We start from the raw sequence: 17,229 nt of genomic DNA, 5'->3' as shown, positions 1-17,229 counted from the left end.
AGTCCATTTTCAGTTGCTATAAGAGAATATCCAAGACAGGGCAATTTATAAAGAAAAGATGTTTATGTAGCTCACAGTTCTGGAGGCTGTGAAGTCCAAGAGCATGGCATAGGCATCTGCAGAGGATCATCCCATGGCAGAAAGTGGAAGCAAGCACAGGAGACACAGAAAAGAAATAGGACCAGGCCAGGCATGGTAGCTCATGCCTGTAATTGCAGTACTTTGGGAGGCCAAGACAGGTGGATCACTTGAGGTCAGGAGTTTGAAACCAGCCTGGCCAACATGGTGAAACCCCATCTCTACTAAAAATACAAAAATTAGCCAGGTGTGGTGGTGTACACCTGTAATCCCAGCTACTTGGGAGGCAGAGGCATGAGAATCCCTTGAACCTGGGAGGCGGAGGTTGCAGTGAGCTAAGATCACAACATTGCACTCCAGCCTGGACAACAGAGTGAGACTCTGTTTCAACAACAACAACAACAACAAAAAAAAAAAAAAAAGAAAAGAAATAAGACCAAACTCTCCCCCTATTATAATTAACCTACTCCTGGGATAAAGGCCTTAATCCATTCATGAGCTGGTGCCCTCATGATATAATACCTCTTAAAGACCCACCACTTAATACTGTTACATTGACGATTAAGTTCCTAAAACACGTATTTGGGGAGGCACATTCAAACCACCGCAGTCCTGGTATAGCATAATTTATTCTCTTCTTAGTGACCTAGGCTCATACTGTTGACCAAGAAGGCAGAGAAGTATATTAGAAAGATTTCCATTAAAAAAGCAAGCAAACAAAAAACCTTTGGCACTTATAAAAGGGTAGGCTTAGTTTTTGAAAGTCACTTCCATGAAACAATTCATTTCTCAATAAATAGCTACATTTCACAATTTTTGCATTTAATTGTTATATCTTAGTTCATTTTAAAGAAAAGAAAGTGACAAAGAGATATGCTCCAGTTGCCAGCTGACTGAGCCGAGAGAACCATAAAGGCTTGCTGCTTATCCCTTGGGTGTGGGCGCTAACCCCTTCCCCCATTCCCTCTGCTACAACCACCCTGGCCTTCTTCCAGATCCTGGAGCATGCCAAGCTCTTTCTAGACCCAGGCCTTATGAACATGTTGTTCTCTCTGGGAAGAGATACTCTTCCTGGCAAAATTCTATTCAAGTATCAGTTTAAATAATTTCTCAGTGAATCTTTCCTAATGCCCCAGACTAAAAAAGACCTATCAATTATTCTCCTGTGGTTACTATTTTTCTTCTTGGTAATTACTACATTTATAATTACATATCATTTAGTGCCATTTTCTCTATTGGTCCATAAAGTTCCATCAAGGCAGAGGTCTGGTGTTCTATACCAGTTCCCAGGACCTGATACAGTGCCTCATGTGTGTAGGTGCTCGACAAACAACTGCTGAATTAAAGAAAAACAATACTATTTAACCTTTACTAAGCACTTATTATATTAGTATTATATATTAAGGTACTCACTGTTAATTTATAAAGAAAGCAGCAGGCTCAGAGACGTTAAGTAATTTGCTCAAAGTCAAAAAGTTGGTAAGTGGCAGAGCAAGGTTTCAATCTCATGTCTGTCTGACTCCAGACTACACATTTCATGACTACTCTTTCTTCAGCATTGTGGGAGGCAAAAGTGATGAAGGACTCATACTACAAGCTGGGCCCTACCTTTAAGGAGTTTATCATTTAGGGAATAAAACTTCTATAAATGAAACTGAACACAAGACAGAAGTGTTGTATTACATGGCATAGTCTAAAATTATAGGAGAGAACAAGAAAAACTAACAAGGGCTAGAAGGGCATTCAGACAGGAAGAAACCCACGAAAACAAAGATGGAGAAGCAACAGACCACATGAGGAGCTGAAGGGACTGGTTAGAAGGTCACTTTAACTGGAACAGAGGGTTAACACAGGCCAGGAAGTGGTGAAATAGTAGGTTAAATAAAGATGCACATAGGCCAGGTGTGGTGGCTCACACCTATACTCCTAGCACTTTGGGAGGCCCAGGCGGAAGGATCATTTGAGCCCAGGAATCCGAGACCAGCCTAGGCAGCATAGTAAGACCTCGTCTCTATTTTTAAATAATTGTTACAAGTTTAAAAAAGCAATATGCACATAATAAAAAATAATTCCATCAACATTCTGGTCCACTATTCTTTCAAGCAAAGTTCCTAAGAAGTACCTATCACATTTCACTAATATTGCTTGAAACTTCACAGAGATCAGTAGAGTGCAAAGCTAACAGTAGCTGCTCAGTTAAAGAAAGGGGTGAAATATGCAAGGTGCTATTTCAGAGCTATCAACTTAAACCAGAGTCATTAACTCTAACAAATTAAAGCTTAATGAAAGGGAAGAAAAATTGTTATTAAATTATAGTCTTTAAAAAATAATTTGGCCAGGTGCAGTGGCTCATGCCTGTAATCCCAGCACTTTGGGAGTCTGAGGCAGGCAGATCACCTGAGGTCAGGAGTTCAAGACCAGCCTGGCCAACATGATGAAACCCCATCTCTACTAAAAATACAAAAATTAGCCAGGTGTGGTGGTGCACATCTGCAGTCCCAGCTACTTTGGAGGCTGAGGCAGGAGGATCACTTGAACCCAGGAGGCAGAGGTTGCAGTGAGCTGAGATCATGCCACTGTACTCCATCCAGCCAGGACAACAGTGAGACTCAGTCTCAAAAAATAAATAAATAAAAATAAATAACTTTAAGTTATTTAAACCTATTTACTAGCCAGGCACAGGGATACGTGCCTGTACTCCTAGCTACTGCAGAGGCTGAGGCAGGAGGATCACCTGAGCCCAGGAATTCAAGGTTACAACAAACCATGATTACACCCCTGCACTCCAGTCTGGGTGACACAGTAAAAATCATGTCCCTTAAATTTTTAAATTTTGTTTAAAATTTAAAATTTTGTTTTAAAACAAAACAATAACTATTTAACCATATATGCTTGAAGCTATTATAACCAGATGACCAGGTATCTGATTACTGTTTTCTGATTATTAATCTGATTATTTTCTTCTCCATCTCCCATAGCTTCAAGAAAGGCATTTTGGGCTGGGCGTGGCGGCTCACGCCTGCAATCCCAGCACTTTGGGGCCAAGATGGGTGGATCACGAGGTCAGGAGTTTAAGACCAGCCTGGCCAAGATGGTGAAACCCCATCTCTACTAAAAATACAAAAATTAGCCAGGTGTGGTGGTGGGCGCCTGTAATCTCAGCTGCTTGCGGGGCTGAGGCAGAGAACTGCTTGAGTCCACGAGGCGGAGGTTGCAGTGAGCCGAGATTGTGCCACTGCACTCCAGCCTGGGCGACAGAACGAGACCCTGTCTCAAAAAAAAAAAAAAGAAAGAAAGGCATTTTGAATAGATGATCTCTGCCTAACCCTATCTCTCACCCTCCTCTTTTTTCATCCTGAGTCCAGTGATACAAGTAGTACATTTTTTTTTCCTTTTAGATATGGGACCTCACTATGTTGCCCAGGCTGGGCATACAGTGGTTATTCACAGATGCAATCATAGTGTCCTATAGCTTTGAACTCCTGGGCTCAAGCTATCCTCCTGCCTCAGCCTTCCAAATAGCTGGAACTCTAGGTGTGCACCACCACCTACCCCTAATAAATTTTTTTGTTTTTTTGGAAGACAGTATCTCGCTCTGTTGCCCAGGCTGGAATGCAGTGGTGCAATCATAGCTCACGACAGCCTCAAAACTCCTGGGCTCAAGTGATCCCCTCACCTCAGACTCTTGTGTGGCTAGGGCTACTGGCGTATGCTACCATACCGGGCTAATTAAAAAAATTTTTTTATACAGATGGGGTCTCACTATGTTACCCAGGCTGGTTTCAAACTCATGGGCTCAAGTGATCCTCTCGCCTCAGACTCCAAAAATCTTGGGATTACAGGTGTGAGTCACCCTGCTTAGCCAGGGCTAATATGTCTTAATCCAGATGTAGTTCTTGTGAGTACCTATAATAATTCTCTAGAAATATTAGAGATATGAAAAAAATTAAGCACATGTTCAAATATTTAAGCATCTAACTGGTAATGTGTCAGAAGCTTTGTAGAGAAAATCATTATAAGAAATCCTCAACAAAAGAATATACACTAAATCCTGTACCATCTTCACAATGACCCTAAGAGGTAGTATTAGTACTCCCATTTCATAGATGAAAAATCTAAGGTTCAGAGAGGTTAATTTGTCCATGGTCACCACTGAAGTTTGAATCCAGATCTAATACCTGAGATCCTGTTCCCCCAAACCACTGCCTCAAACCATCATCAATTGTATTAACAAAAGTTTGACATAATCACAAAGGCTTAAAAAAGAGAAGAAAACCACTACATACACGTCTTACATTTCTGCCAATCCTGATTCACTTTAATTCTTGCCACCCCTGCCTAAGCCTGTCATCCAACTCTGTCAAGTGATAAACCAAACGCATTTATGCCTCATCCGTCTGCTTTAATACACATGTTCCTCAGGGTTTGGCTCAAGGGCTGTATCTATCAGGATCACCTGGCTGACAAGCAGGCCTTGTGGAGGCTGTGACACATCAACAGGTTTATTAAGGAATTATACAAATCATACTCATACGGTACTTCAAGGTTTCAAAATATTTTCACATATATCTTCTCTTCAAAACTTCATGATAATCCTCCATATTATGTGACGGGAAACTGAGGCTTAGAAAGGCTAGTTGAGCTCTGTTGAGGGTACTATGAGCTTGAGAAGAGTAGAATTCACAACCATATTACTTATAACTGGGATCTCATAACTTTGCCTTATCCCTAAAGCAAATGCATTGATTTCAACACTCCTATGAAACACTTCCAAATGCAGCACCATGTTGGGACATCTGTGTTCTACTCCCAGCTCTTGGCCAGTAAGCAAGTCAGCCAGCCACATCAGCAAAAGGGCTCTGACCAGCTAATCGGCCCAATAATCCATGATTCAAACCATTAAGCACATTATCAGCAAGAGTTCAACCTTACCCTTGTTCACAAATGTTCAGAAAAATCTGTTCATAGGCATCACTGTCTTACAGCTCCTGGCTTCCTCATGCCTTGGCTCACATTCTTCTTCAACCAGGTCCAGAAGTTTAGAAGTGTTTTTTGGAAACGTTAGCACTTCAAGTATAAAGGATGGTCTGCCTCACCCTCTGTTCTGCTTTCCTCTGGAACCTTCACGTCCAAGACCAAAGCAATGGCCGGCCTCTGAAAGGGGAACTCTTCTTGGCTCCCCATTTCTACCTCTGGTTCCTCCAGCTCTAGCCTCATGTCTAGCACTATCTGTTAAAACTCTTTCACAAGTAAGTCCTTTTGCCAAACTCACTACCCATGCCCCTCCTCTCTTTCCATCCCCCACAAAAGAGCTATTTTTTTTTTTTAACTTCCCTATGTGTCTTCCTGGAAACCTTAGTCATACTCCCCATCAACTACCTCACCCTAAAATAAAGTTTCTATTGACCATCCCTTGAACATATCTTGGATTTTCCTACTTCCTTCGTGCTGTTACAGATCTCCCTAAAAATCATCTCCACTTTTATTCTCTCTTCAGCCAGAGGGCTTTCCCAGAACACTGCACTGCAGTGGTCAAGCCTTCTTCCAAACTCCCAGTGAAACATCTCTGAACACCTAAATCCTTAAGATAGCCCCATTGCTTTGTTTTGTTTATGCACAGGTCTGGACTCCACTCAGTACATGGCAGGCAGCTCAGTAAGTGTCTAAATGAATGACATCTACATAGTACTTTACCTTTAACAAAACACATTGATAAAACTTCTCATTTGACCCTCCAAACAATCCTAAGAGCTGCTGCTCTAGTTTAAAAAACAACTGTAAAGATCACTGAAGTTAAGTGATTTTCCATAATCACACAGCTATGAAGCAGCAGAGCCAGGACCCAAATCTGAGTATTGAGACATCTCTTTGAAATTTTGTATACAACATATTTATATTTTGAATCCTTTGTGACAAATAGCAAATACCAGATAAAAATGATTTGAACTAATTTGTCTGGGAATTATTGAAGTTAATACAAATTTTCCTTCCTAGTTCAATTTCTCCTGGTCCTTCAGAGCGATTGTATTGTGGAACGAGACTTGCAAACTGGCTTAAGTACAATATTAGAAAGAGAGTGTGTGTGTGTGTGTGTGTGTGTGTGTGTGTGTGTGTTTTAGGACATACAGGAAGAATAAAACTCTTATCCAAAGCAAACATAAGACGGATAGTATTCATAAGCCAGAGAAGGAACATACATACGTTTTCTTCTGATAAAAATAAATCAAGCCAATTAATCACATATAAGTTTCTACATGTGAATATATTTATGGTAAGCTGACCATCTATTTTCAAACACACAGGCAGCCAGGATGAAGAAAAAAAGCCCCAGTTTTGGCAGAGTACTATAGGAAAGAGAAAAAGAAAAATGAATTTACTACTATCTGTTGGGTTTGCTTTTGGACTATTCAAGCTAGTAGCTTTTATTAGCATTAGATTTTTCAGCCAACAAGGAACAAACGATATTACCCCCAAAATAAAAGAGAAAAATGTCTTTCATAACTATATGAAAAAAAGTACTCCTGCTATCTTTAAGAACACGCATATTTCACTGAAGCAAGTTCTGGAGGTGGTAGTAAATCACCCCTAAATGCGAAATCCATGCTATGTTCAAGTTTGACTGGGAAGTCAGCCGCAGTTTGCTTCTAAATTTGGAATCAGCCAGTAAAACATTTGTGATCACAACCTCTGGCCTCTCCCATATGAATCACAGAATTTTTAAAAGAAATTTTAAAGCTAGTCCAAAACTTCTTGTGTTGTAGATGAGGAATCAAGGGCCAGAGACTAAAACACAAAACAGAAAATAAGTTACATTCACAGAAAACTTCCTCGGCAAAACACGACAGGTTCTGAATGGAAGGATTTTGTTTTTACTGTGGTTTCCTGAGATTGAGATTGGGGACAGAGAAGGAAAAATAGCCTCCATCTTTCACCTAAAAATTTTCATAGGTATAAGGAATCTGTCATGAACATTCATTCAACCAAACTATCTCAAAGCAACATATTACTAACCCAACTTTCACTGTAGTCACCATTGAAACAACAACCAAAAAGCTGCCTAGAACTGACTGAAATTGATCAGCTTGTTCTTCAAGCCCCATTAATCCTCAAATCCACCTGCATACAAATCACTGAGACCACATAGTGGGAAGAACAAGTTTTCACCAAGTTTCTAAAAACAGAAGTAAAAGATGCAATAAAAGTACTGATTACAAAAGGAGAGAAAGGGAACTGAAACTTGTAGAAATTTACAAATGCAGTATCTAGTTCATAATATTGTCAGAGCCATTGCTACAGTTTTGTTGTTTCTGGAAAAGCTGTATTTTAAATTACATGTCAAATGTGATGGCTTTGTCTGCCTTAATATTAGCTCCTAATTATATAAAATATCTGAGCCTCATTTCTGCAGCCTCAAAACATAGTTCACTTTCTGTAAAAAAAATTGAGGGGTAGGATTAGGTAGGAAGGAGGGAGAAGAACAATCGTTACTCCCCCGTTCTGACCACTACAACTTGGTGCTAAGCACTGCCCAGCATGTGATGGTCACACAAGGGTAACAGGCCAACTGGGACAAAGTTGGGGAATGCAGACTCTGCAGTCACCCACTGAGAACCCAATGCCTGTTGACAAGAGTTGACTGGAAACTGGCAGAGTGCAGAAGAAACTGCTAATAGTATCTGTGACCCTGACATGAAAGATTTGATCAAAACAGCAGGATAGAAAGCCTATTATTGTTGTTAATATCACAAAAAGAAAATAGCCATTAGAAATTGAACAGAACATAAGGCTTCTTCCAATTATTTCCACAAGCAGACATGAGACTCAGATTTCTAATTAAAAATCACTGTGCACAGAGCCAAATATTTGAGTCAGCAGAGAACTTACCTAATTGTTAACACTGCATTCCCTTGGAGCCATCTGTCATACCTGGCTAGCTTTCTACTCTCATCCCAACCAAACTTCAGATGAAGACTAACCTTTCCCCAGATAAATTACACTTCATCAAATCTGCTGATACTTCTTACTGAAATATCCAATGCGTAAGTCATTTTAACATCCCTCTAGGGGCTAAAGGTCTGACTATACACTGCATGAGAGAGGACTCTTCATGAGGGTTTCGCTCACTCTGCTCAACCAGGACCAAGAAGGAGATCATACAGAGTTCCTACTCCTTGATCCAAAGCTGAATGGAAGAAACAGAACTCAAGAGAATATTAAATAAGCTAGACGGCTGGGGGTGCTAGGGAAGGTAGTATGAAGAGAGGCCAAGTATTGGAATAAATGAGGCAGTTAGGAAGTTCCGGGGCATTAAAGGACTGACCTTCAGACTTCCGGGTGTTACAAAGGTCTGGCGATCCACAGATCCACAACAACAGGCCGAGGGCTTCAGCGGCAGCTCCCTGAAGCCTCTGACAGGCACACTCAGTCCTGTCAGCTTGGACTCAACCCTGCCAGTGCAGGCAAACAAACACACGCATTCTTCCCAGAGCTGACACTCCATATAACACGGCCTCTCTACAGGGCCTGTTTATTTAAGAAACCAGATGCTTTAAAGTTGGAGTAGAAGTTGGGAAGTTATGTTTAAAGAAGTAGTTAGTGACAGGAGCAGAGGGAGGACAGAAAATAAGCAACAGTTCCTGGCTTTATTCATCATAAGTTTAAAAAGTTTTAAGGAAATTGTCAAATGGTCTGTACACAGGAATGAGAAGTAAGGAAATTATGTCAGCCACCACTGCAACTCTGGCCAAGGCATTCCATCTGTTCCTTTAAGACAGTTTCATGCCTACCCTCAAAGGGGTGCTTACAGCAGAAATGTTTTGAAGCAATCCAACTTAGCAACCAACAATAAAGTCTTCTAGGCCTGCTCAATTTCACGCATGTACAAAGGTTATCCGTGTCATGAATACTCCAAGCAGCTGAAGGAAAGAATCAGTTAAAAATGTGGCATGAAAACAGTTTTGAGTTCCAGGCAAAAGGAAGATTATTGAGTCTAAGAAGAGAGCATTTATAAATGATAGCTAATTGCTGAGTGCTAATTATGTGCCAGACATTGTTCTAATGAGTTATTACATATGTATAGATTATACAACACAATGTGATATGTTGTAATACATACTATAACTCATTACAAAGTAATACAACATTACATATGCATATATTAATATTATGTAATACAAATATATATTATACAATAATATACATATACGTATATATTATGTATATATAATTTAACACACACTCATTTAATTCTCACAACCACCCTACAAATTAAGTGCTCTTATCTTCACTTTACAGATTAGGAACTGAGACACAGAAAACTTAAGTAACTTACCCAGGATCACACAGTGACATGGCCAGGGTTCAAATGCAGACAGTCCAGTTAAGGCAGTGCTATACCGCCTTACCACGGTATGTCAAACCCTTAGAACAAAATTAGGGAGCATAATTTTTGGAAAGTTATAACTATTTATCTTTCTCCTTTGTTTTCTTGTCATCCCTTTTGTTTGTTTTTTTAGTAATAGCCAGTATTTTTTATTTCCACTTTCCCATGAGTCTATTATAGCTAACTTGTAATACTGTAACTAGAAAGGAAAATGTTTTCCTCTCCTGCCTCAACTCCTAAAATAAAGCACTTAATCATTAGGACTTCTATGTGAAAAAATACATGCTGTGTGTAATAAACCCAATGCACTTTAAATATATTTTAAATTAATACATTGAAAAGAAATGATATGAGAAAAAAATCTTAGAGAGAAAAAGGGAGGTTTGGGCAAAGAGAAAAACCGGCTGGATTTCATGGACAGAGAAGCCTGAGTGGTCATCAAGACACCGGTCTCCTAAAACCGTAATGTAAACACACTATCATGCTTTAGCTTTACCGTGCTTTCTTGAGAAGACAGGTTAAATGCTAATATATCCTCATAAGCCACAGAAACAGGTCTAGTAGTTTGCTATAACCTTCTGAGGCTTTTCATTCTCCAGTCTGAATGATCTTTTCTTTGTATCTTGGCACCCCAGCATCTAGCACAGATCTAGGCATTTGGAGGGCATTCACATACATTGATGATGTGAATTACTGTGGCTTGAAATGAAACAGGACCAAGTTAAAAGAAATATGAGAACCACGAACTTTTGCTTTTTCTTGGGACTCGAATCCTGTCATGTTATGTAGGAAAAATGATTCTACATGTACTTTCCTTCCCCAGTTGTACAAAGTACAGTATCTCTGACAAAAAGTTGTTCTGTCATGCTGATGCTTTTATTTCACACTGTTTTATAAACGGTCCAAAAATAGTAGATCTCCTCAATACAGTTCAGGATTTTTTATGACTTCTAAAACCAAATAAATAAACAGAAGAACAGGCTACTACATAACAATTCTTGGTTAAGGAAGTACTACTTAATCATTTTTAAGGTAAAGGATATTAAACAAAGGCTCCACTTTTTTTTTTTTTTTTAACCAGATACAGAAAGGATGAGATCTCTGAAGAAGAGACCACGGATGACTAACAAACGCAAAAACTTTTTTTTTTTTTTTTTTTTTGAGACAGAGTCTCACTGTGTCACCCAGGCTGGAGTACAACGGTGTGATCTCGGCTCACTGCAACCTCTGCCTCCTGGGTTCAAGTGATCCTCATGCTTCAGCCTCCAGAGTAACTGGAATTACAGGCGCATGCCACTGTGTCTGGCTAACTTTTGTATTTTTAGTAGAGACAGGGTTTCACCATGTTGGCCAGGCTAGCCTCGAACTTCTGACCTCAAGTGATCCACCTGCCTTGGCCTCCCACATTGATAGGATTACAGGCGTGAGCCACCGTGCCCAGCCAAAATAGCTATTTTAAATAAGGTCACCGAAAAAAAGACTGGGAGAGAAAAACTAAAAAAAAAAAAAAAAAAATTATTGCAAACAGCTAAATGAAAGAAATAGAAGAAAATTTCTTTACATATGGACTTCAAAGAATGAGTGGTTTTAGGTCTACTCTTCAACAGATTTGGCCTTAGAACCCCTGAGCCAGTTTTCTCAACCTCTTTCTTTGGAATCAGTATATTACAAATGACACATCAATTCAAACTAACCAGGAAGACTCTGACTCAAGGAATAAATCCAGGCAGGGCACAGTGGCTCACGCCTCTAATCCCAGCACTGTGGCAGGCTAAGGTGGGCAGAGCACTTGAGCCCAGGAGTTCAAGACCAGCCTGGGGAACATGGCAAAACCCTGTTTCTTAAAAAAAGAAAGAAAGAAAAGAACAATTAGCTGGGTGCATGCACCTGTAGTCCCGGCTACTTGGGAGGCTGAGGTGAGAGGATCACTTGAGCCCAGGAGGTCAGGGCTGCAGTGAGCTGTGATCACACCATTGCATTCCAGCCTGGGCAACAGAGTGAGACCCTATCTCAAAAAAAATAGTAATTATACAAAAATTAGCTAGGCATAGTGGTGCACACCTGTAGTCCCAGCTACTCAGGAGGCTGAGGTAAGACTCTATCTCACAAAAAAAAAGAAAAAGAAAAACAGGAGTAAATCTAAATCCAGGAGTAGCAGCAGACCTAAAGTTAGGTCAACCAGCGAGAGAAGAATTTGAAATATGGAGTAAGAATGCTGTGTCCAGCTAGCTCAAGGAAGGAAGTGGTCCGGTATAAATTAAGCATCAGTGTTGTAAAGCCTTTCTCAATCCCCCACTGTGAGAAGGAAATCTATTCGATTTTTTTTTTTCTCATCAAGTAGGAAGACTTCCCAGTATTCATTCTACCCAACCTGTCCCACCCTCCAGCACTAGCTTGGCTACCTTTACACAGCTGCTGCTCGGGCTGCACAAAGCACAGTTATTCCTGAATACTTGTGTCTTGTGTCCTCAGATCAGAGAATTCTATCACAGGTAACAAGTATGGTCCAAATAATCAGGCAGTCCAAAGGGAGACTGAGGCTTGGCTGACGCTGAAATACGGTTACAGAAGGACAAGTGCCGGCACAGAGCCTTGGCCACCCATCTCTGCCCCCAAGTGCAATTCATTTTCTTTGAAAGAGGAAAACAGGCAAGGGAGAAAATATATAGAATTGAAAATAAATTATGCAAATATGGCTAGCAAGGATTAAATGGTTAATTTTAGAGAAATAGGAGAAAGATGCCCAAGTTGTGCTAAAGCAAGGAACCAGGACTTTCTTAATAATTAGTTTTGTCAGTCCAGTAGTGTGCAAAGGTTGAGCTGCTTGTCCCCAGGGACAGAAATCCCATAATTTTGAAAGTCTTTTGACCAAGAGCTGGCTCAAAGCAGAATGTGTGTAATGCGTTTCTTAACTATTGAAAATCTTGTCACCACGGGATACAGACATGCTAGTCAGAGTTCCGTACCATGACAGAAGGTCAAATCTGAAGCAGTAAGAGCGATCACATAAATATTGCCATCTCATTTCCAAGCTAGTCCCCTTAACTATTAAAACACGGTGACCAGATCGCTGCTTCGGGCCTCCTGAACTCCCGCCTCTCCCACCCGGAAAGTACTGACCCAGAGAGGACACACCTTTGCTTCTGCGCAGCCCAACTTCTGCAAGCGCTCAAGAGTTAATTACTCCTTCACCTTCCTGGGGCCTAACAGTGTTACTGGGTCCTCATTATTTATACAGACGAAAAACGATGTTCTAGAGATTTTGACAACTTAAAAAAAAAAAAAGAATGCGGTGGAAGTCTAAGATTGCCTCCTCTGTGACGAAACACAGCCCCGCCGGCCGCCCGGGCCCGACTCCGCCCGCCCGCCCGCCCGCCGCCGTTTCGGGGCTGCGGCCCAGGGGACGCGGGCGCGGCGGGGCTAGGGTCTCCTCCGGGAGTCTCGGGGCGCACGGGTCGGGAGGGGCATGCGGGCGGCACCTCGCAGCCGAGCGGCTCCCGGGCCCGGCGCCCGCTCACCTGGTGCGTGTTGTTGGCCAGCTTGGCGACGAAGTCCCGGACCCGGCCGCACTCCTCGTCCTCGCCCGGCGCGCTGCGACGCCAACGGCCGCCGCGGGGAAACACGCCCCCGGCTGCGGCCGCCCGCAGCCCCCAGCTCACCCCGATGGGGCCAGACCAGCGCGGCAGCGGCGCAGCGGGCGGCGGCGGCGCGTCCAGCCGGTCCTGGCTGAGGGTCGCCGGTGGCAGCAGCTGCAGGAGGAGGAGGAAGCCGAGGCCGTGGGGCCAGCGCGAGAGGCCGTCCGCAGCTACCCGGTGCCGCTCCATCGCCGCCGAATGCCGCCGACGCCGACACCTGCCGCCCGGCGCGCCCGCCCACCCCCGCCGGCGCGCGCCACACCCCCGAGCCGAGCGCGGCGCTCCTTGGATACGCGCGGCCGGGCCTCTCCGCCCCATAGGCTGGCCGCCTGTCCCTCTTCCCCGGCCCACTCCTCATTGGCTCGCGTCGCCTCTGGCTTCGGGGGTCCTGGATTCGGATGCTAAGATGCGGGACTGATTGGCTGGAACGTGGCAGAGACTGCTGAGGTCAACCCCGCCTCGCCCGGCGTCTCCCGGGCCCGGCTTGTGGAGTTCACGTAGGAGCTTCTCCTACCTTCCCGCCGAGCCCGGGGCTCCTGGCGTCGCTACCCCTTGCTGCAACTCTAGCGCCCTCAAGTTGGGGCTGGGTTACGTCCCTCCTGTTCCCCAGAGACACTCCTAAAATTCCTTCGGTGAGGCAGAGCCTGGAAAACCTACCCAGGAAATCCCTGAGCTCGCTCAGCTGGAAAAGGGGGCTCCATCATGAACCGGGGCTTCGGGTTTTTATAAACCCCGCTCACTGGAGCGCCCATTGTCTGCTAAGCAGCTGCCTTGCTGCAAGAAGGTGAATGCGAACTGGTATGGGCCACATCCTACGGAGAAAGACATCAGGACATCCGTGACTCCTGCAAGCCTGAAGAATAGTTTTTCCATACGTTTGGCCTCTCTCGCCTTCCTCTTCTGCGGGGAGGTAGGCCAAAGGCGGAATTACTTACAGGTTTTCCAGGACTTCGAATGTAGCTTAGGCATTAGGGGCAGGTAAAAGGGGGCAAGAGAATGATCCAATGCCTACTGTACACATGATCATTTCCTAGATGCACATTTATTTTACCAAAATGCCTTAACTCTGAAGTGAGAGCTTCGGAGAAGTTTGGTTCCAGTATGTGATGTCCTCTAAATTAGCACCCCGATCCACCTCTAATGAATAAAATAAAACCCCTACGGTGTTCCCTTTACCGCAGAAGCTGCACACACAACTTCTACAACACGTAGCACAGGTAAAACCAGTTCTGAATCCTTAAACTTACTGACTCCATCCCTTTAGAAGCTAGAAATTGTTCAGTAGAAAAAGTAGCAAATAGAAAGATACAAAATATGCAAGTCGTTACACTCAAAGCAAGTAAAGATTACTTTTAACTATAAACTGGCCATAAGCCCAAATGAGGGTATAGTCATTGTAGAGCAAAATGATACAATGCACCCAACCCGATATTTACATTAAAATACTTCCAGTCACATTAACTTTCAAACACAAAGACTTACAAATTTTTCCAAAACCACCATAGTAAGACGTGAGAAGTGAAAAATGTTTTTGAATGCCATCTGAGCAGGATAGTAAAATCACTAGAATAGTCTTTTAAGTTCTCAGTTACTGGACTGATAAGATAAAGCTGATGAAAATTGGTGAACAATTTGTTCCTTTTCATAACTACTATCAGATTAATTTTAAAAAGATTATTTTTAAATCTATGCCAACTATGGGAGTAGATCACAAGACAGTCAGTTCCAGTAGCATGTGATTAGGTGGGGGGAGGAAAGGGGGTTATAAAGGAATATTTCTTTGTTTGGGTGACACAAAGATGAATGGTCTATTGTCTTACTGTCTGAAAAGAAAAACAACTCAACAGTGCCACCTCCTGGAGAAATTACCAAATACACTTTTAAACACTATTAAATTTGTTGCAATTATCTGTACCTTCACTTTTTAATATGTTGCTTTTAGTTATCACAGGCTTACAGTACTTATATATTTCCTTCCTCAAACTGTATCAGCTTCCGGGACATGGTAACTTGTATATGGCACTGAGAAAATGTTTGAGTGAATATATTTACTATTTCACTTTAATTGGAAACCCTAGGAACTATATTTCATTTTTGTCTAATGAGATTGACATTAAATATAAAAGTCGCACTGTCAGTTCTCCTTTGTGAGATACTGGACATAAGATTTCACCTTATTTTCAGAACTAAAGTAAATTTATCTTATTACTAAAAACCATACCTTTCTCCAGGAAACATTCTATAGCAGAAAGATAACATAAAGCAATTACACATCATGAAACCATTGCTGTTCGTAGTAAGATCACTTCTTTAACCTAAGAAAGCTTGTTTTAATATTCTACAAAAAAATCAAAGTTCTACCTCTTTGAAGAATGCCAATTATAGAAGGTATGAAATTTACTGTTTTACCAGGTAAAACACAAATACGCTGCCCAGCCAGTGGGAGGGAAAACAACTTAAGCTGAGGCGAACGGACATAGGCTAAGAGCTACTCCTTAGTATTTGGGCATTTTTCCCCCTATGAAATGCATGTGATTCAGAGACACAACTCACCTCTCCCAAAAGCAACATGGGCTTTACCCATTTCTGCATTAACCTAGAGTTAAAAAGGAATATTGTTTATTGTTTGGCTCTCCCCACTAGAAGTTTCACAGGAGCACAGATCATATCTACCATTTGAACAGCTCTCTGCCTGATGGCTAATACATTTCTTGGCATATAGTAGGTAGGTGCTCAATAAATTTGTTACAGGAATAAATGAGATAGGATTTTCAAGGGTATTTTCTATTAGGATTTAATAAAACGAAGTGATCTTTAGAGAAACAAATCTCCCCATCAACATGCTATTATACTTAATAACAGTGTTAAAATCACTAGAAGTCTCTGGAACATTGAGTAACAATATACTCTAATTCTCTACTTTCCTTATGTGTCATTCTAGGGCACAACCCTTTCTTCCAAATGTTTCCTGTCACTGCAGTTTCCAAATGTATATATAAACACATTGTTGTTTTTTGCTGAACTACATACGGTATGGATTTAGTATGAATTCAGCCTACCCAAATAGTCCTAATTTATTAACATATAGTACAACTTCCTACACATTAATATACGCAGAGCCCAGCAAATAATTATGGGGTCCCTGTTAGTGAATTAAATCAATTCTGCATCATCCACATATGGATTAGCCATGTTGTGGACAGTGCAAGTACTTTTCAAATCTCCAGATTTCCCTATTACTCAAGAGCTGGTGATCTGAAACAAGAAAATTTGAGCTGTTCAAGTCCCAACAGCTTAATTTTGTGTGTCCATAGGCACACAGCATTAGATTCTTCATCTGTTAAGTAGTGATACTGATACCATCTTCCCATGGTAATTTTTGAGGCTGAGATAGAATGATTCTTTAAACAATCTCCACCAATCATATGATGGCAGCTCTAATGGGGAAAGTTCATCATTCATTCCAAAGTCTGATGTAAACTGCTTCTGAATTTTACAATTCTCTTACTGATATAGAGATTTGTAATTGATTGCTAGTGAGGCCAAGGTCATTAATTTAATTCTTTCTTAGTCCTTCACTTCGTAAACAAGGAAATCTCTTTCCAAATTGTCTATCAAGACCCAAGAACTGGTACAACACTTGATGGCTGATTCCAACCCATCAATGTTTTGAGGAGGACCTCAAAACATGTTCTTCTGATAGTCAATTAGTAGCATCTCCTTATAAGAAAAGCAGCAAAAATACATGTTTGCTTCAGAAATTACAGGGCCGAAATGGATTTACAGTGCTGTTAACATCTATTAACCACTGGGAAGAGCTGGACTAGCTAATTTATCAACACCATGGGATTAATGGATATAGTTGATTCTGTTAGAGAGCATCACTAAAACAGTTTTAGAACAGACATCTTCATAGAATAGGGATATTAATAACACTGTCCTTTTGGCCCACTAACATTTGCATTTCAAACAAAAGGCTGTATTATAATGGCTGGGCACAGTGGCTCTTGCCTATGATCCCAGCACTTCAGGAGGCAGAGGCGGGAAGATCACTTGAACCCAGGAGTTCGAAACCAGCCTGGGCAATATAGTAAGACCTCACCTCTTTAAAAAAAAAAAAAAAAAAAGACTATT

The 17,229-nt window shown here is 41.7% G+C and overlaps 1 protein-coding gene across 2 annotated transcripts in view; it reads right to left on the bottom strand.

Annotated features, from left to right (window-relative positions):
* SORT1 (sortilin 1) overlaps positions 1 to 17,197 on the bottom strand; it is a 95,702-nt gene extending 78,505 nt beyond the window's left edge. For both annotated transcript variants that reach the window (XM_054464119.2, XM_054464211.2), the window contains exon 1: positions 12,979 to 17,197. In XM_054464119.2, coding sequence (XP_054320094.1) covers positions 12,979 to 13,413 — 435 coding nt within the window. In that variant the 5' untranslated portion in view covers positions 13,414 to 17,197. The remainder of the gene's footprint in view (positions 1 to 12,978) is intronic.
* Between the last annotated feature and the right edge of the window lie 32 nt (positions 17,198 to 17,229).

Source organism: Pongo pygmaeus, chromosome 1, assembly GCF_028885625.2.
Source record: "Pongo pygmaeus isolate AG05252 chromosome 1, NHGRI_mPonPyg2-v2.0_pri, whole genome shotgun sequence".
Taxonomy (NCBI): Eukaryota; Metazoa; Chordata; class Mammalia; order Primates; family Hominidae; genus Pongo; species Pongo pygmaeus.
Note: the sequence above shows the minus strand (reverse complement) of the source record. Positions and strands in the feature narration are given on the sequence as shown.